The following is a 19,993-nucleotide window of genomic DNA, read 5'->3' on the forward strand; positions in this document are numbered from 1 at the left end:
AAACTTTTTGAATCCGGAGTAAGTAGAGGTGGGGTGGATCTGATACGTTTGAAAACGATTCAGGTTCCAGATACATATATTCCAGAAACAATTCCCTCCGTATCTCCTGAATCCAATATCCAAGCAAAAATCTGTTGCTGAAATACACACCGTCCAATTGTTTATCACATGCAGAACTTGGAACATAAAGTAAAAAAACATTTGCAATTCGGGTTTCAAAAATCAATTTTTAACTAACGAAACGAAACAATATTATTAAATTTCATTTCTGTGAGTCGGGAATTGTCGGGAAAAATGCGGGAATTCAAAAATTCAAATTGGGTAGCCACCCTGGATAAAAATGGAAAACCTTATTTTCTGCAGACGAAAATTTACATCGAGCTGCTCTTTGTAGATTACTTTTTTGTTTTTATTTACAGTTTTAACAGAAAGCCAGCTAGGTGGACACAGTAAGTGATCAAAATCGTAGCTGATTTTCAACTCCGACCAGATGGTATTCCTATGTCTAGAGTACTGGTGAGCTCATTCGCTGGATCAGATATGTGACAATTTTTAAGTCTACTTTGCTTTTTTCAAACAAAACACAATACGCTTGTGCATGGATTATAAGCTTTGAGTATATCTCCAAATAAGGTAGATGTATAGCTGAACACAACTCGCCTTATTGATAGAATGCGGAGGTTTACCACTTCATCTCGTTGCCATTAACCCCTTAGGCGGCTCGCACACCGGAGCAATAAACAACTAGCAACTATCAACATGCAATAAGCAATATTATCGTTAATGGATTTTTCCATTTGATTTTTGGTGATCTCGCACACCGACGCAATACGATATCGCTTTCGTCTTTACAGAGCAACACATATCGCTAGCAACACGACGTCTCGGTTGAAGAGCAACTTATCGCTCATAATTCGACAAGTTTCGTACGTTAAGTAGATTGTTTGCATAATGTCAGGCGTTATTATTGCTCTGGTATGCGAAGAGCAACAAATATGTTGCTTGTTGCATATTGCGTATTGCAGCTTGCTAGTTGCTTGTTGCTCCGGTGTGCGAGCCGCCTTAGTGTTTTATTTAAAACGTCGCACATCATGTGATTTCACTACTCTGTTGAGCGTTCAAGCGCCCTATGTTATGCAAGTACACAACTTCTATCCATGTTCTGGACCAATAAACACAAATGTAGAATTAATTTTAGAGCGTGTATTAAGCCTTCAGTGGACTCTACAAATTAATGAAAAATATTTTTTTTCAATTGTGTGCCCTCTAATTTATAGGAAGTATAGCTTCATGGCGTCTAACCGATGTGGTATTTTTGATAGGTATAGTTGAGGGGCTTAAAATGAAAGGGGTGTAAGTGACATCATCGATTTCTCAATATCGACTCTCCTTTGGTTATAACATAGCTGCTAACATATTCCCAGCTGTATTTGACAATGTGAAAGATAGGTCAGAAACTCATCTATCGGATTCTATAGCAAACAATTGGAACGTTTATGGAACGTAAAGGAAAATTTGATGAAAAGAAATCGTTCAAGTCACTAACACTCCTTTCCTTCTGAGCCCCTCATTTTGATTTTCCGACCATGGTGTATGTTTTACGAGTCTCCATTCGGGTGACAATTTAGGACGAATGAAGTACCGTACATTTCCCTTCAATGCGATTTAAGTGCAATTAATGGGAAAGCTTCTGAAGATTATTCTTCCCCACTAGTAAAACATATTCGTCTTCTATATTCTCTGAATAGTGATAAAAATTTGGTGTTTGTGTGATACAAAAGTGTTATTTATTCAGCCATTCCATGCCAAACCGTTATAGTGGTTCTCGGATTTTCCTCAAAAGTGGTAATTTTGTTATTTATCGCAAAACATTAGACCAGTATTTTTATATTTTTGACGTAGGACTACGTCTTACATGAGAGATGTCAAATCAGAAAACAGGTCACGTTTTTATGAAATAAAGTTAATGTTAATAACTATTTTTGCTGCGAACGTATTTTAACGATTTGCATACCAATCAAATCGGAAATATTCTAAGATTTGTTTGATATGCTACACATTACAATCCCATGGTCTGTATATGTTTTAAATTGATGAAAATTGGAAGCATTCCCATTTCCCCATACATTTGTTCTGTCCATTTGTGTGCTTTCCCGAACAGAACTGTCAATAACGGGAAACTTATGCAGCCGCTGGAATATAAACAACGAAGGGGGAAGGCGAAAAGAGAATATTTGCGAAGTAAACTACACCCTTGCAAAGTAATTGAGCTGTCGCTAGCGTATAAGTATTGCATCGCTTATGAGGAAAATTCTCAGAATGTTTCTGTGCCCGAAACAGAAAAGATACTTTTAGTTGCCATTCGTATTTGCTCTCATGCGCAACGGCTCTGTTCTGATGCAACAAGCTCCTAGCTTTATTGACGGTTTTGATCGAGAGTCGAGAAATCATTTTTCATAAAGGTCATTCTCGCGATGTTTCATTTTTATCGTCGAAATTTTGAGTATCTATTAGACGCGTGTTTGATGCTTGTTGAATGGCGATACACAGAAGATGCCTCTCAAATTGCGAAAAAAATGATTTTATTTTCCGTTTTTTATTGTTTTCATGACTTTGGACTAAAGGGCGCCATATTTGTTTAGTATTTTTTCTTTAAAGTTAAAAAGGGAAAAATGATTTTTCGAAAACGAAAAAAAATATCATCTTTGATATAGGGATATGTTATGTAAAAAATTCTCAGCTTTCAAGGAAAAGTATCAAAAAATATAGCGCCCTCTAGTTGAAAGCCATGAAAACATAAAAAAACTCAACTTTGAAAAATGATATCTCGAAAACGAAAAAAAAAAATCATTTTTGGTATAGGGATATGTTATGTAAAAAATCCTCAGCTTTCAAGAAAAAATATCAAAAAATATAGCGTATATAGCCATGAAAACATTAAAAAACGACTACAATCAATAATTACGAAAATTAAACCCATTGTTCAATATTATTTATTAGTATTTATTTTATTATTTTTTTAAGCTCATTGGCTTCAATTTGATATGTCGAACGGTTCAGTGGTTCAAAAGTTATGAATTATTGAAAAGTCATTTTGGGAAAAAGTTGAAAAAAATAATTTTTCGGACCACTCTAAAATGGAAATGGGCACCCTAATGAAAACAAAAAAAAATACGGGTCTTATATTCTGCGATGAAGAACAAAACTACCACTTTTCATGAAAATCTGAGAACCACTAAAGGGTGTGTCACATCAAATTGCATCACGGAAAAAAACGCTGTAGAAATTCGCCCAGTAGACCGATCCTTTTGAAAATTTTAGACAGTAAAATAAAAACTATTAAACAACTTTTGGCATTTTCTTTTTATTCATACTTCGAGCCCAAGCCCGTATGCTCGCACCTTCCTCTTTACCCCGTCCATAAGGTTCTGTACAACGTCAGGTTGTAGTTTTTTTTTAACAGAAATCCATTTTCTCTTGAAGTCCGCCTCCGATTTGACAACTTTTGGTTCTTGCGGAGGGCCTGCTTCATAATCGCCCAATATTTCTCTATTGGGCGAAGCTCCGGCGCGTTGGGCGCGTTCATTTCCTTTGGCACGAAGGTGACCCCGTTGGCTTCGTACCACTCCAACACGTCCTTTGAATAGTGGCACGAAGCGAGATCCGGCCAGAAGATGGTCGGGCCCTCGTGCTGCTTCAATAGTGGTAGTAAGCGCTTCTGTAGGCACTCCTTAAGGTAAACCTGCCCGTTTACCGTGCCGGTCATCACGAAGGGGGCGCTCCGCTTTCCGCAAGAGCAGATCGCTTGCCACACCATGTACTTTTTGGCAAACTTGGATAGTTTCTGCTTGCGAATCTCCTCCGGAACGCTGAATTTGTCCTCTGCGGGGAAGAACAACAGGCCCGGCAGCTGAAGAAAGTCCGCTTTGACGTAGGTTTCGTCGTCCATTACCAGGCAATGCGGCTTCATCAGCATTTCGGTGTACAGCTTCCGGGGTCGCGTCTTCCCCACCATGTTTTGCCTTTCGTCGCGGTTAGGAGCCTTCTGAACCTTGTATGTACGCAGGCCCTCCCGCTGCTTGGTCCGCTGGACGAATGAACTTGACAAATTCAGCTTATTGGCGACATCCCGGACCGAACTTCTCGGATCACGTCTAAACTGCTTAACTACGCGCTTGTGATCTTTTTCACTGATGGAGCATCCATTTTTGCCGTTCTTCACCTTCCGGTCGATGGTTAGGTTCACGAAGTATCGTTTTAGTACTCTGCTGACCGTGGATTGGACGATTCCCAGCATCTTACCGATGTCCCGATGTGACAACTCCGGATTCTCGAAATGAGTGCACAGGATTAATTCACGACGCTCTTTTTCGTTCGACGACATTTTTCCAAATTTACGAAAAATTGACAGTGAAGCATGGCCAACGTGATCTATACACTCTTATCTGATTATAAGCGAAAGCTGAAGATATAATTCCTAAAAATTAAATTTCTACAGCGTTTTTTCCGTGATGCAATTTGATGTGACACACCCTTTATATCGGAGCTATTGTGCCTCCAACGTAACGCTTTCGTTTTCGAATTCCTCCAAATATTCATTCATTCATTCATTCATTGAGAATTGATTCAGATGCAACATCAAACAAATGGTCACTAAACCAATGATAGTCCTACCTCAACCTTGCGGTTATACCACAGATATAACCCACTTCATGTTTTTTTAGTCGACACATTTGGGTTTCATTTTATCATTCTGAGACTCAAATCGGTAAATGGTTTTATGAATGATTGAACGTTGTCATTGATGAAAGATTCTGTTTTCCTACACAAGTTTGCTATTTAGTCAAGAGCTGGGTCATGCGGAGTCAATGAAGTGTTTTTTTCAAAGGCATTTTGCTTGAAAAAAAGTCAAAGGAGGGTTGTGTCCGAGACACGACCGCATAGTTGACGTAGGATTCCGTTAGGCTTTCTGTTGATTTTGGATGTTTGAATTATTACATCGTTAAACTCTTTGACTATGGTTTGGGCCATTTTTTTGGTTGTTGAGTATTGTTTGTTCACTCCACCAGAGTTTACCGAGTGATGATGACAGAAGGATGGTAAACAGTCGTTGGATGGTGCGTATCAGATAGAAGACACAGAAGTGGAACTAGATATGATAAAAACCGCCCTCTGTGATTTTGGACGAGATGCCTCCTGTGTTATGTATGAATGAAATGAAGAAAAAAAAACTCACCAATGTGAAAATTAACACAACAAAACAGACAGCTTAAACCAAACGACCCGTTCTCTAGCGGGAACATACCTTGGTTTTTATTTATGAAAATTGAAATAAATCGTTTCATATATCAATCATTTTTAACTGCTACCATATACATTTTTACACTAACACTTGTGCTAAATTTTTCACAATACACGATCGGTCATTGATATGAAACTTCACGAAGCAACCCACATTTAATTTCCAAATTTTAATTTTATTTGCTAGAATTAATCGTATCACACACCTTACTTGCAATATAAAAATACCCCCGACTTGCATATATTTGCAATGTCGATTTCCCTCGGGCAGCTTGGTTTTGATGTCTCTGTTAGGGAATACATTTCGGCAGGAACGAAAACTCCTCATCTTTCATGTATTTGCAATGCCGATTTCCGCCAGGCAGCTTGGTTTTGATGTCTCTGTTAGGGAACCGCTGCATGTGTCGTCAATTTCGACCAATCAGAAGTGGATGTTTCCGTTAGGATAGGAGTTGAGATTTTTCAATTGTTCAATAGTCAGTTTCATAAAATATATTATTTTCTTCAATATAAAAAATTGTTACGGAGTGCCGAAATCGATTGACACAAAAATTTTATCAATCCATCATGAAATGACTGAGCAATAAGCGTTTGAAATTGGACAATTTTCACGATGTGCTCGATTTTAGATTTTCAATTTGTACCTCAATATGTTCCCGAAAGACGTAATCCTACGTCAAAAAATATTGCTACTTTTTTCCCCTCACACTATCTGTCTGTGTGGTATTATGTGCGATTCACATAGAACGTTACGGAGAAGAACGTCTACGTTCCGTCAACGTCTCCACCAATTCACACATGCAGTCAATACTTCCACCAGCCCGTCACGTCAAATGTCAAACGAATGGTTTATTTAATGTATTCATGGTGTCCCCATCTACAACAATTTTAAATTGCAATGCCCTCTTTCGAATCAGCATGCCTAGAATCAGTCCTAAATTTTGAAAAATTCAATGAAAATCATTGAATTAAAATGCTTGAACCCCTTAGTCCGACCCTTATTCAACAATAATAATAAATAGAATAATTGTCTCAACTAGTCGCGAATGATTTTCACTCCGAAATTTGGAGGTAAGAGATATATTGGCATAAAAAGTACAGTAAGTTACTTATAATGCGATATGCTGAGGCACCACTCAGTGTCGCACTGGAGTCGATTTTGACCAGTAATTGGACATTAGCGACTGGTGGCGACTTTCGATGTGGGGCCATAATTTGGGCCCCGAACTCAATATTTACAAAAATGTCCAATTAAAGGTAAACATGTCTAATTAAACATGTTGCATCACAGATCTGTTCAATCAGCTTAATGTTGATTCAGATGTAAATTACTGTACAACCAAATCAAAACAAAAGCCGAGACACAAAGTCCAGACAAAAACCAAACGAGCCGTCCGTCTCCGTCAATTATTCTTTTCTACAAATCCTGCCGGTCGTTTTCGTTGAACGTATGCTGCCGGGTCGTTACGTTGCTGGTGTATGTGAATGTTTTCATGAGAATTGTATGGTAGAATCATTCGACGTATCGTGACGTGACGGGACGTGAACGTGACGTGTATGTTGTATGTGAATCGCACTTTATTCTTTTCTACAAATCCTGCCGGTCGTTTTCGTTGAACGTATGCTGCCGGGTCGTTACGTTGCTGGTGTATGGGAATGTTTTCATGAAAATTGCATGGTAGAATCATTGACGTATCGTGACGTGACGGGACGTGAACGTGACGTGTATGTTGTATGTGAATCGCACTTTAAACTGCCAATCATATAATTACTCAACATGCATCATAATGATGTGTGTTGTGCCATCCACTCACCCCTTTACTCGAAAAGTGGACAGTGTGATTGAAAATGCGTTGTTCAGTTAAAGACTGTCCGAATACGAGTAAAAATACTCGCGTAAGTTTCAATCGCTTCCCCTCGGATGCGGACTTACAAATGCACTGGGTCGGTTTTTCGTGGAATCGACAAACTTATTCTGAACAAGGATTCCCGTGTGCAGTAAGTGCAATGGTTGAATTATTATAAACTAATAGTATTGCAATATTTTCATTTACAGGACTATTTTAATAAAAATAAATTGTTCCAGTTCAACCGAAATGGGAACCTGGTGCAATTTCGATACGCTTTTCCAACAATTAGGCCGATTGTCGAGCAAGAGGACTAGAGGACCCATCCATCATCATCACGCAGCACAGATTGTTATTCCGCTATATTCATAACTATGCGGATTTCATCCGGGAAGAACCTAACTCATGGAGTGACGACAGCATCGCTGAATCTGAGTGTGAAATACCGATTTTTTTTTAAAAACTTTGCAAAACTGCGGAAAAGTCAAAACACCAAAATGTTGTGCCAAATATTAAAGCTAGTTTTTCTGTTTGTATGATACAATCCTCATTGATACATTCACAATATTCTAATTACAGATTGCACGAAACGTGGCGACAGAAAGCTCATTGTTGGAAATCGAAATTCAATCAGCTGAGCAAGCATTTCGAAGTTCCACAGCGCCTCATAGCGAATTCGTTTTAAAAATGAGTTAGTGCCAAACTGACTCTGTAATAAAAAAACGTTTTCAGTTTCACGAATGCGGTGGTTTGTTGGTGTGCGTTATATAGTCTGATTTGTTTATATTTGCGACGACAAATGTGCAGTGTCGACGTCTGGTGGCGATATTAGTGCTTGGGAGGTAAATTATTCTCTATCAGATCAGAAGGGCTAAGTGCAGTGTAAAAATATAAAAATTTGAATGAAAATTTTTACTTCATATTATTTGATTACCTCACACATGTAGTTCTGACACTCACTTAATCATTTGTCGATGCATTCCCTGTTTGTTCCACAAATAATTACTATTATAATATAAAATCATCATTAGACACAGTTTTCGTTCAATATATTTCTGCGATATCGGAAAAACCTCTTATTTCATCACATAAAATATATATTCGATACGTTAAAGTAAATTTTCATTCATAATTTTGATTTTGAAAGCAGGTTTATTCCACCTGAATATCCATCATTATTTTCGCCTCCCAATGAAAGCACACGTAGCTTAATGCCGTGTACTCGAATATACTCTTCGAAATCAAAATCCGAATTGGATTACGATTCCAAGCAGCAGCAGGTTTTCCATTTTCATAGTCTTGATTTTAAGATTTTCCAAAACAATACTCGGAACTTGACAGTATAGTTGTATTGGTGAACCCGTGTGCCAACCCGTGAAACATCTCAGTGCGAAACTAACAGCTTTCGGGGCGAACTAGTGCGACACTGAGTGCGAAACTGAGTGAATAAAAAAACGTTTTGACAGCAATTAGTGCGGCACTGGGGTTGAAACTGAACAAAAACGAATTCGCTATCAGTAAAGTGCTCAATGAAAACCAGATTCAGGTGACACGATAGCCGAAGCATGTTCATTAAAGTATTATTCATTTATCTTAATTTTTTGCCTTTGGTTCGAGTTCATGAATGGAATAAATGTTGTAATTTGTTTAATTCGTATTTTTGTTTGGATCGAAGAAAAATTGTTTTTATAATGTCCGAAAATACATAAAAAATAATAAATTTTGGCGGGAAGTAAAATTGATTTATAATTAGTTTAAATTATCTCAATCATACTGAAATTTCAGTTCCCGCCAAAATATCAGCTAGGTCTTTCTGATTTTGAACGCTAGCATTAATTAATGCAAAAATGAGTGGGTTATATCTATGATATAACTGCAAAGTTGACGTGGGACTACATTAGCTTAGTAATCATTTGTTTGTATATATTAAATTTTTGATTGAATGAAACAATTTCCGAATTCAATTAAATTCAATATATTTGCGTTGTGTTGAATCTGTATATTGAATGTCTCATGTCTCTAGTGTCTGCGCGATCTTACCGGGTACCTAAGATTAGAAGACTGTGTAAGGGAAACGTACTCTAGTCTGCACAAAGGCAAGAGAGCAAAAGTACTCGCAGTTTGCATGTATTTGCAATGTCGATTTCCCCAGACACCTTGGTTCTGAAGTCTGTGTTGAGGAAACATATTTTAGTCGGAACAAAAATGCCCTCGACTTGCATGATTTACACTGCCAATTTTCCCTCGCTCAATGGCTCAATGGACACAGACATCAAGTGTTAGGGAAACAAATTTCAGTCGAAATAAAAATACCCCCGACATGCATGAATTCGCAATGCCAATTTTCCTAAGCTCCTTGAATTTGAAGTCTGTGTTAGGGAAACACATTTCGGTGGGAACAAAAGCTCCCCCTACTTCCATGTATTTGCAATGTCGATTTCTCCAATGCTGCTTTGTTTTGAAGTCTGTGTTAGGGAACACATTTCGGAGAGAGCAAGTCTCCCTACTTTCATGTATTTGCAATTCCGATTTCCCCAAGGCTGCTTGGTTTTGAAGTCTGTGTTGGGGTAACCGTAAAGCGGGCCAATCAAAACGAGGCAGTTCGGGCGTTTACATAACGCTTAACATTTTACAGTTATTCAATTATTTATCTAACGAAAAATAACATTTTATTAATTGCGATAGATGCGTAGAAATATCCCCTATCAATTGATGCAAACAACTTTCCAATCGAGTAGAAAATGTCTGAGTTATAAGCATTCGAAATCTTGCATTTATGTTTAGTGTTTATGTTTTCATTTTACCCCCCATATATTCCTGTTAGACGTAGTCCCACGTCAAAAAGTAGTTCGTTAATGTTTATTAATTTCGCCTATGATAACAATACTTTATCTATGTTGTGGATCATCTGAAACTGATCTCTGAAACTGGCTTAGTTCCATTTTCATGCATTGATCGCAACACTGCCGAACGACGATAAGCGCATTCGAGCAAACACACAAACACAGCTGGAAACGATGTAAACAATGGCTGTGATTGGTCTAAAAACATGTATTCGTTTTCTTTCTAGTCCGTATGCATTTAGTGTTGACTGCGTGTTGCCCGGTGTCTGTTGGTAGTAATGTTTGTTGGTTTAAATTGTTCGGTGCTCTCACAATCTAATAAGTGATTGTGTTCGGATAGATTATAGTTTAACTAAGCTTGCCGGTCTCATCTGGCTCAGAAATGGGTTTATGTTGTTCCGCAGAACCGGAGGAAGATACCGATTCGTTTCAATCTTCACCGACACCACAGTTCACGCCTCGAGTTTCACCGATGCATAATAATGCCCGGTTCGTGTCACCGGCTGTAACATCGGATGGGTTCTTCGAAATGATCACAACAACTACGACAATGCGGACAGCTCCGTTGAAATCGAGGAGTGTCGTGCATCCATCGAGCCGGCCGCCGGAGCGAAGTGTCCTCGGTGTGGCCAACCGTACGACGATCACCGGAGCAGGACGAATAGCTAAAGGGAATTGCGAATCGTGTGGGAAATCAGATCACATCCGTTCCGACTGCAGGTACCGGACTAGGCTTTGCTTCTATTGTCGCGAAGAGGGACATATTATTTCGGTTTGCCCGGCCAAGAAACGCCAGCGGCTTCGAAACCACGCGCAGAGGCGACGAAGATGAGCGGCGCGCAACAATCATTGATATTGTTTTCGGCTGTGTATTTTCCGTTCCACATCGATTATGGTTTTATGTGTTCTGACTTAAGTGTCTACTTGGGCACTGTTCTAGCTGTAAAGTTCAACTGAACTATATAGTGTTTAGTGAATATAAACGATCGTTTGTTTAATGTTCTTACCTCCACGAGTGCGGGGTGAAACCAGGACATTGTTCCGGACAGTTGTCGCATTCAGCTCCATCGAATATTTCGTTGATAATGACGCCCTGCAAAGATACAAAATTTGAGTTTTAGTGCATTCAAATTGTGTAGATTTGAAGTCGAGAGTTGAAAGTGGCTAGTGTGTTGTGCTCACACGTATTTTTTTACGATGTTCCGTTAATTCTGTTCATGTACAATCGAAACGTATAAAATAAATTGACAATTAAAATTATTGTTTATTCTATTCCGAAGGAATTTTTTGTGTGCATGCTCTAATAATGACCCTGTGGTAACATAGAACTGTTAATGAAAAATTGTAACGGGATTTATCGAAACCATGAATGGACCTAAACACCCCGAACTAGAATCCTCTAAGCGTAAGGGCCTATGTTACGACAATGTCCATTTGTGTGTGTTCACGGTGAGAGGGGTGGGGGGGATGCTTAGAAAAAATGTAGACGTTTACAAATTAAATAAATATTGAAAAAGATTGTACTCATATCTATATTCAAAAATAAATTAAATCTGTTCGGATTTTTTAATAATTCACAATTTTCATACAATTGTTCTATTATAGAACTCGCTGATTGGTGGTTTCTTCAACTTGCTTCATGTAACTTAATTTACCTAAGTCGAGATTTTGGAATTTATTTCGTTGCAAATTCCTCTAGTAAAAAGACGGGTGGGTAATGTCGGGGACATAACCGGAGTGACGTAGGACTATACAAGGGGACAGCTTTTGTTAAATATATATTTTAAATTTATCGTTTTATTTTCTTCTCCTACGTGAATACCTACCTATCTACCTGAAAAATGGATTATTTTACTGTTTACTCTTTATGAACATGTTGATGGTTCTGAAAAGAACCTTTGGTGTTGTGTTTTTGTTATCACTCGATATTCCTATCTTGTTCGGTTAAACCTTCCTGTTTAGCTATTGCGTTTGCCACTCGCCACAGCTTTCACAGTTGGAAAATTTCTTCCCATCCAGCTTGTGACATATTGTACAGTAAATTACATTCAATGGCACGTCGCATTACCACCACTCAGTGTCGGATTGGAGGTAATTTTAACCTGTAATTGAACATTTGTGATGATAGTGGTACAGTGTCGACTTTCAATGTGGGGTCATAATTTGGACCCCGAACTCTATGTTTACAAAAATGTCCAACTAAATATGTCGCATTACTGTTCCGTCCAATTAGCTAAATGTCGAGATAAGTGTAAATTACTGTACTTTCAATCTAGAAGCAATTTAAGAATTGGTGAAAATAAATAAGCTCAGAACAACTGCCAAATTCACATACTCATCATATCCTGGCGAAAAAATTATTAAAAAATCAATTTGTGTTTTATTATTATTTTGGATATTGTTTTAGAAAGCATTGAACTGTATTTCCTAAACTCTTTTTTGGAAGGTTTGATGGCCCTGAAAAGCGCCTTGTTTTATGGAATGGTTCCAATTTAGAAAACTTAGTACTCGTAGTTTTGAAAAAAACCATTTCGAACGCCCTCGATGCCGCCTTGTTCTGGATTTGCCACCAAAGCAGTTTGTATAAAGAACAAACTTTTTTCTTCTGCTACTTGATGCCGTTTTGCGATTGCGTTTGCCACTCGCCACTCGCTGCAACTGCCTGTTGTTGTCTTGATGTGTTCTGTTCTGAATGCGGTTTTTCTTATCGTCGCGAGCAGCTTTACCAGCCAACTCGATCACTTTGGCGGCCGAAACTATATAACGCCGGCTGGTGCACTGATGCTAACGCGCTCGGCCTAGCTACCATTGCTAAGCAATTGGCGGATACACCTACGAAGAACTGCACACCTGCACGGTTCGAGTGGGACTTTGCCTTTCCCTTAATTTGTCCTCCTTTGTTACGTCTACGATTCCGATGCCGTACAACCACATGGGTTTACGGTTTGAAAGAAAATAAGATATTTTTTTGGGGTCCGCGCGTTTTATACTCTAGCGGTACACACTCACAGGATAGAGACAAATCGGCAGACTCAGCTCAGACTTTGTTATCTCTCGATATCCCCATCTTGTTCAGCTAAACCTTTCTGTTTAGCGATTGCGTTTGCCACTCGCCACAGCTTTCACAGTTGGAAAATTTCTTCCCATCCAGCTTTGTGACATGTTGTACAGTAAATTACATTCAATGCGACGAGCCGAAGCGCCACTCAGTGTCGCATTGGAGGCGATTTTAACCTGTAATTGAACATTTGCGATGACAGTGGTACAGTGTCGACTTTCAATGTGGGGTCATAATTTGGATCTCTATGTTTACAAAAATGTCCAACTAAATAAGTCGCATTACATGTCCGTCCAATTAGCTAAATGTCGAACTAATAGTAAATTACTGTACTTTCAATAATCAGGAAAGTCCCCAACTATCAATAAGCTCAAAACAACTGCCAAATTCACGTACTCATCAGATCCTGGCAAACAAATTATGAAAAAATCAATTTGTGTTTTATTATTATTTTGGATAATGTTTTAGAAAGCATTGAACTGTATTTCCTAAACTCTTTTTTGGAAGGTTTAATGGCCCTGAAAAGCGCCTTGTTTTATGGAATGGTTCCAATTTAGAAAACTTAGTACTCGTGGTTTTGAAAAAAAAACCATTTCGAACGCCCTCGATGCCGCCTTGTTCTGGATTTGCCACCAAAGCAGTTTGTATAAAGAACAAACTTTTTTCTTTGCCGGCTAACTCGATCACTTCGGCGGCCGAAGCTATATAACGCCGGCTAGGTGGACTGGTGCACTGGTACTAACGCGCTCGGCCTAGCTACTCTTGCGGGGAACTCCAGAACGACACGGTTCGAACGGGTTTTGCCTTTCCCTTCACTTTTCCTTCTTTGCCATGTCCAGACATGGCTGCTTGGGTTGGTTTGTTGATGTGTTGTGATGCGAACCGATGTGGTGTACGGTTTGAATGAGAATGATCGTTACGGCAGCGGAGCGGGGATTTTTAAGCTGACTGGCTGGCTCGAGAATTACGCATGTGTGAGACTGCGACCAATGTTTCGTTCATTTTCTTCTTTTTCCTTTCCAATCGTGCTTCATTCTATTTCGCTGCTGCTCTGGTTGCCCGTTTTGGTCGGTACGATTTGAGGAGCACAAAATGGACCAATCAAAAATGGGCACAAAGTGCAATTTGACAATGCTTGATATTTCACAATTATTCAATTATTTATCTCAAGAAAAATGAAATGTTATTCGTTATGATAGATGCGTAGATATATTTCCTATCAATTGATGCAAAAACCTTTGCGATCTATTGAGAAATGCTCGAGTTATAAGCGTTCCAAATCTTGCATTTTTTCCTACTTGTTCAGTGCCTAGATTTCCATTTCACCCCCTATATCTTCCGGTTAGACGTAGTCCTACGTCAAAAATACAAAGTGTTAGGTAGTTTATCGATGATCTCTGTGGTGGATTTTCTACGCGTATCACGAACTCAACCTTCATTTCAGAAGTGATTTTATCTAAGCAGTGGTCCTTGGGGTTTTCATTATTTGCCTTCAAAAGCATAATAAATGTTATAGTTTTGGCCATACAAATGAAACCCAATTCTGCATTATTATTTAAAATATTAAACATTTGCAAAAAAGTAACAGTCCAAACCAAAGACAAAATGCTCGCGGTAGCAAATTGCGTAAAAAACAAGCATCGTTATTTTTTTTAGTTTTTGTAGTTCTTTCAATTTTTTTGTTTGTTTTTTTTCATGTTAAGTGCTAGAAAAGGTGAGAATCTACAATAAATGGATGAAAAAAATGAGATTTTATGCAGAAATATTCATTAAAATTAGTATTGAAGTAGTGTTCGGAATTCGAATCAAGATTCTTTGCATGATTCAAATTCCGAACACTTCATTTTAAATGTAAATTTACTGAACTTTAATGTTATAAATAGTTGAATAATGAGAGCCATGACATCCTTTGGCTTATAGGCTACATTTTCACATCATTTACAGGTATCGATACAGCCTATAATTTATAATATTAAGCATTTGCAAAAAACAGGAAGTGGGTTATATCTATGGTATAACCGCAAGGGTGACGTAGGACTATCGTTGATTTAGAGATCATTTGTATGAAGTTGAATCTGAATTCATTCTGAATGAATGAATATTTGGAGAACTTCGAAAACGAGAGCGTTACGTTGGAGGCACAAGGTTTTATGCATCCAATATTGGATACGGATATATCCTACTGATGGGGAAGAATAATCTTCAGAAGCTATCCTGTTGATTGCGATTGATTGAAAAACCACATAACCAAATGTATTTGGTCACAATGTTACATGGATAGAAAACATTCAATTAAACTCTTTCACATGAATATATTTTGAAAATTCCCAAAGGAACTGGCAGATTATTTTCAGTAACGATTAGATATTTCCACATTTTCCTCGATACTGGAAGCCCACCAGTGGTTAATGCCAACTCGATAACCACCTGTTAATAGCACTTGATTGAAATATATTTGGTCACAGTGTTACATGGATAGAAAACATTCAAATAAACTCTTTCACATGAATATATTTTGAAAATTCCCAAAGGAACTGGCAGATTATTTTCCAGCAATGATTAGATCTTTCCGGAACTTTCTCGATGCTGAATGGCATCCTAACGGAAAGAGTTCTGCGCGTGTATGTGTCGATCCTTCGCCGTCCACCTCTTCCAGCACGTTAGGCAACGATGTTGTCTTGTCGATGTCCTCACGAAAAATGAATGTGTCTCACCACCAGAATATCGCTTAAGTATGCTTTTTGTGTGTGATTGAATCAAGAGAAGGTGTGGTTTACGATGGCAATTTGGAAGGCAAACTAGAGGGGAATGAACTCTCTGAGCTCGGAACTTTCGGCGACTGAGCAATAATCGATTGCGGGCGCATACAATATTGGATACGGAAATATCCTACTGATGGGGAAGAATAATCTTCTGAAGCTATCCTGTTAATTGCGATTGATTGAAAAACCACAAAACCAAATGTATTTGGTCACAGTGTTACATGGATAGAAAACATTCAATTAAACTCTTTCACATGAATATATTTTGAAAATTCCCAAAGGAACTGGCAGATTATTTTCAGTAACGATTAGATATTTCCACATTTTCCTCGATACTGGAAGCCCACCAGTAGTTAATGCCATAACCACTCGATAACCACCTGTTAATAGTCGCGCGTGTATGTGTGTGTAGCGATGTCTTCCCAGGGAACCGTTTGTGGCATCACTCTCCTCCTGATAGATTCCCTTCTGGCCTAGGGTGCACAAACAGGCTCTTGGTGACACCGTTCATCCGCGCTTTCATGATAAATAAAGAGCTTCACCGCAACAGCGACAACATGCTCCAATCGCTGTTCAATTAGAACTGAGTGGATTTCCGAGCGCCGCTCGCTTATATACCGATTGGTGATTTCAATAGCCTGTTTTGAAAGCAATTTTAAGACTATTGAAACAAGTTTTTGGATTAAAAAGTAACAAGTATATAACGCGTAGACATTTTATCTTTCGAATGAAGTGTTTATCATACCATTTCGTTCAGTTGTTTAGGAGCTATTAACGCTCAAAATCTCGGTCTCCGGCGTAACGCTTTCGTTTTCGAAACTTTGATTTTACACCCCGGTATAGAAATGAAAGACGTAGTCCTACGTCAAAATGTGACAGTCAAAACCAATGATAAAATGTTTACGTTAGCAAATCCCGTAAAAGACATGCACCGTTATTTTTTCAGTTTTTGTAGTTTTTTCAACTATTTTGTTTGGTGTTTCCATATTAATTGCTAGAAAAGGTAAGGGACTATAATAAATGGATGAAAAAAATGATATTTTGTGCAGAAATATTCATTAAAATTAATAATTAAGGAGTGATCGGAATTTGAATCGAGTTTCGACGTATGATTCAAATCCCGAACACATCATTTTTAAATGAGAATTTGCTGAACATTAATGTTATAAATAATTCCATAATGAAAACCCTTACATTCTTTGGTTTGTAGACTTCATTTTGAAATTCATTTACAGGTATAGATACTGTATATAATTTATAATATTAAACATTTACAAAAAAAATGACTATAGAAAACCAGTGATAAAATATTTGCATTAGTCGAAAACAAGCATCGTGAATTTTTCGATTTTTGTATTTAAATTGCTGTTTATATGTTCGTTCGGTAAGAATCTCGTTACGAATCTACTATAAATTGTTAAAGAAAAATCTTTTATGAAGAAATCGTTATTAAAATTAACGTTAAAGTAGTGTTCGTAATTTGAATCAAGTTTCAACGCATGAATCGAATTCCGAAAGAACATGTTTGAATAGTGTTTTCCGGCAAATACAACGTTAGTTCACAAATTAGGGTACAAGGACAATCCAATTCTGGTGTAACAGTATAAAAAGAACATTTGTTAACAAATGTTTGCATGCTCTTTCCTTGCAAAACGCAGGTCGCAGGTGCAAACCAACGAGAGTAAAACTGATTTTCTTAGCCAGGTCTTGAACTAAAACCACAATAACAAAACCGGGGTCCTGAAGTAACAGGGTGAGCTCGATTATTATATTATATTTTTATAAAACATCCAAAAATCAGAAATGTGTTGTTTTTTTTTAATTATAATTTTTCAAAGTTAATCGTTTGTCTAAATGTTTCCCTTTTTTTTTCGAAAAATCATAACTTTTGAACTACCTAACAGATTTGGATAATCGACATATTAAATTTAAGTTATTGAGCTAGTATTTTCTGAAAAAATATTCAATTTGCAAAAAAAATGGAACCCTTTCGCATAGATCTCGTCAAGTCGCATAGCAATATCGATCTTTCAAGCTTTCAAGAAATAATATATAAAAATAGACCGAACGAACTAATAAACAGCAATTAAAATACAAAAATCTAAAAATTCACGATGCTTGCTTCGACGGAATTTCGATAGTCGATAGTCACTATTTTTTTGTAAATGTTAAATATTATAAATTATAGACAGTATCTAAACCTGTAAATGAATTTTTCCACAAAAGACTAGCTTTAATTTGATATATCGATCACCTGAATCGGTCCAGTAGATCAGAGTTATGAATTTTTTAAACAAATGCATTTTGGTTTGAGACAAAAGTGTTCGGAATATGAATCCGTGACATAAATGGTGTTCGGAATTTGAGACAAATGTGATTAATGTAATTTTTAGTTTTTCACCATGAAAATATATTTGTGAATCAATTTTTTTAAGTCAAATGAAAAAGAAGGCTCTATTGTATCCAAAAATCAAATTAATTTCGCGATGAAGTACGATTTTGAGTAATGAGACACTGTTTAAAGGCCACCAAAGTTTATGTGGTCGGAATTTGAAACAAAACAGTATCACATTCTAATAGCGAATTTGTTTTTGAAACTCAGTTAGTTCCAAACTGACTCTGTAATAAAAAAAACGTTTGTGTTGAAAGTCACTAAAATACATACATACAGATACAATAGAACCCCGATTATCCGCGTAATAGTCGGGCTAGGTCACAGCGGATAACGAAAATCGCGGATAATGCGATATACGAGGTGTAAACACGAAATAAGGATATTGCAGCCTGAAAACTATGTTTTATCAATATAGGAATCATTAAACTATCCATCTGTAAGGTCATGGCATCAGTGGTCAATTAATATAAAAGCCATATCTAAAACAAAAGAGCAAGTCTTTAAGTCACACTGATAAAAATTGGGAAGCTTTATAGAATTATTATGGAACTCGCTTTCGCGGATCATCCGCTCGCGGATAATCGGGGTTCCACTGTATATATGAAAATGGATTTCTGTCTGTCTGTCTGCCTGATTCTTATGGACTCGGAAACTACTGAACCGATCGACATGAAATTTGGTATGTAGGAGTTTTTGGGGTTCTTATGATAGTTCGAGAATCCTCCCCCTCTCTAAGGGGGGGTTGCCATACAAATGAAACACAAATTTCTACATTACTCGAGAATTAATCAATCAATTGAAACGAAATTTATCATGTGAAGATTTTAGGGTGCAATAAATGATTCTATGGTGTGGACCCAAATTTCAGACGAGAATCATCCGGCGCAACAGAGCACTTGTTCGAGTGCACGTTTGCACATCTTACCTCAAGGTCGGTCCGTGGTCGAAAAAGACCTATGCAACAACATGTCAGATCTTCTCGCCACTATGACGTGTTGCCAGTACCGATAATGAAAGCTCGCATTAAGGTGGTGTTAACCTCTCCAAATGAACTACTCTTATCGAGGGGCATATTTAGCTCACTCACATATGGTGGTTAGATACTCCTCACCCTCTCTTAGGGAGGGCTGCCATACAAACTAAACACAAATTTCTGCATTACTCGAGAATTATTCAAGAAATGAAACCAAATTAGGGATATGAAGGTTTAAGGGTGCAATAAATGTTTTTACGGTGGTTAGACACTTCTCCCATAAAAATGAAATATAAATTTCTGCATAACTCGAGAACTAATCAAGCAAATGGAACCAAATTTGGCATATGAAGGTTTTGGGGTGCAATAAATGTTTTTATGGTGGTTTGACGCTCCTTTCCTCTCTCTAAAGAGGAGGGGGGAGTGTGCTGAACAACTCGAGAACTAATCAAACAAATGGAATCAAAATTTGCATATAGAGGTTCTAGGGATCGATAAACTTTTCTATGCAGGTTCGACACACCTACCCCCTCTATAAGGGCATGGGGGCTGCCATACAAATGAAACACAAACTTCTGCATAACTCGAGAACTAATCAAGCAAATGGAGCTAAATTTGGGATGTGAGGGTTTTTGAGTATGAGAAATGTTTCTATGATGGTATGACACTCCTTCCTCCTCTGGATAGGAGAGGGGGTCCCATAAAAATGATGCACATATTAGGCTGTCAAAAAAGTCCTACGGTTTTTTTTTTGAATTTCCATTTGTTCATAAAATTAGTTACAATCATCTGTTTTAAGTCAAATATGCGCCGT

The 19,993-nt window shown here is 37.7% G+C and overlaps 1 protein-coding gene across 1 annotated transcript in view; it reads right to left on the reverse strand.

Moving 5' to 3' along the window:
* The window catches only part of LOC129770833 (four and a half LIM domains protein 2), a 422,902-nt gene that overhangs the window by 313,882 nt on the left and 89,027 nt on the right, over positions 1–19,993 (reverse strand). Inside the window, exon 2 of the mRNA XM_055773941.1 lies at positions 10,999–11,084. Coding sequence (XP_055629916.1) covers positions 10,999–11,084 — 86 coding nt within the window. The remainder of the gene's footprint in view (positions 1–10,998; positions 11,085–19,993) is intronic.

The sequence above is a fragment of the Toxorhynchites rutilus genome, chromosome 2 (assembly GCF_029784135.1).
Source record: "Toxorhynchites rutilus septentrionalis strain SRP chromosome 2, ASM2978413v1, whole genome shotgun sequence".
Classification (NCBI taxonomy): Eukaryota; Metazoa; Arthropoda; class Insecta; order Diptera; family Culicidae; genus Toxorhynchites; species Toxorhynchites rutilus.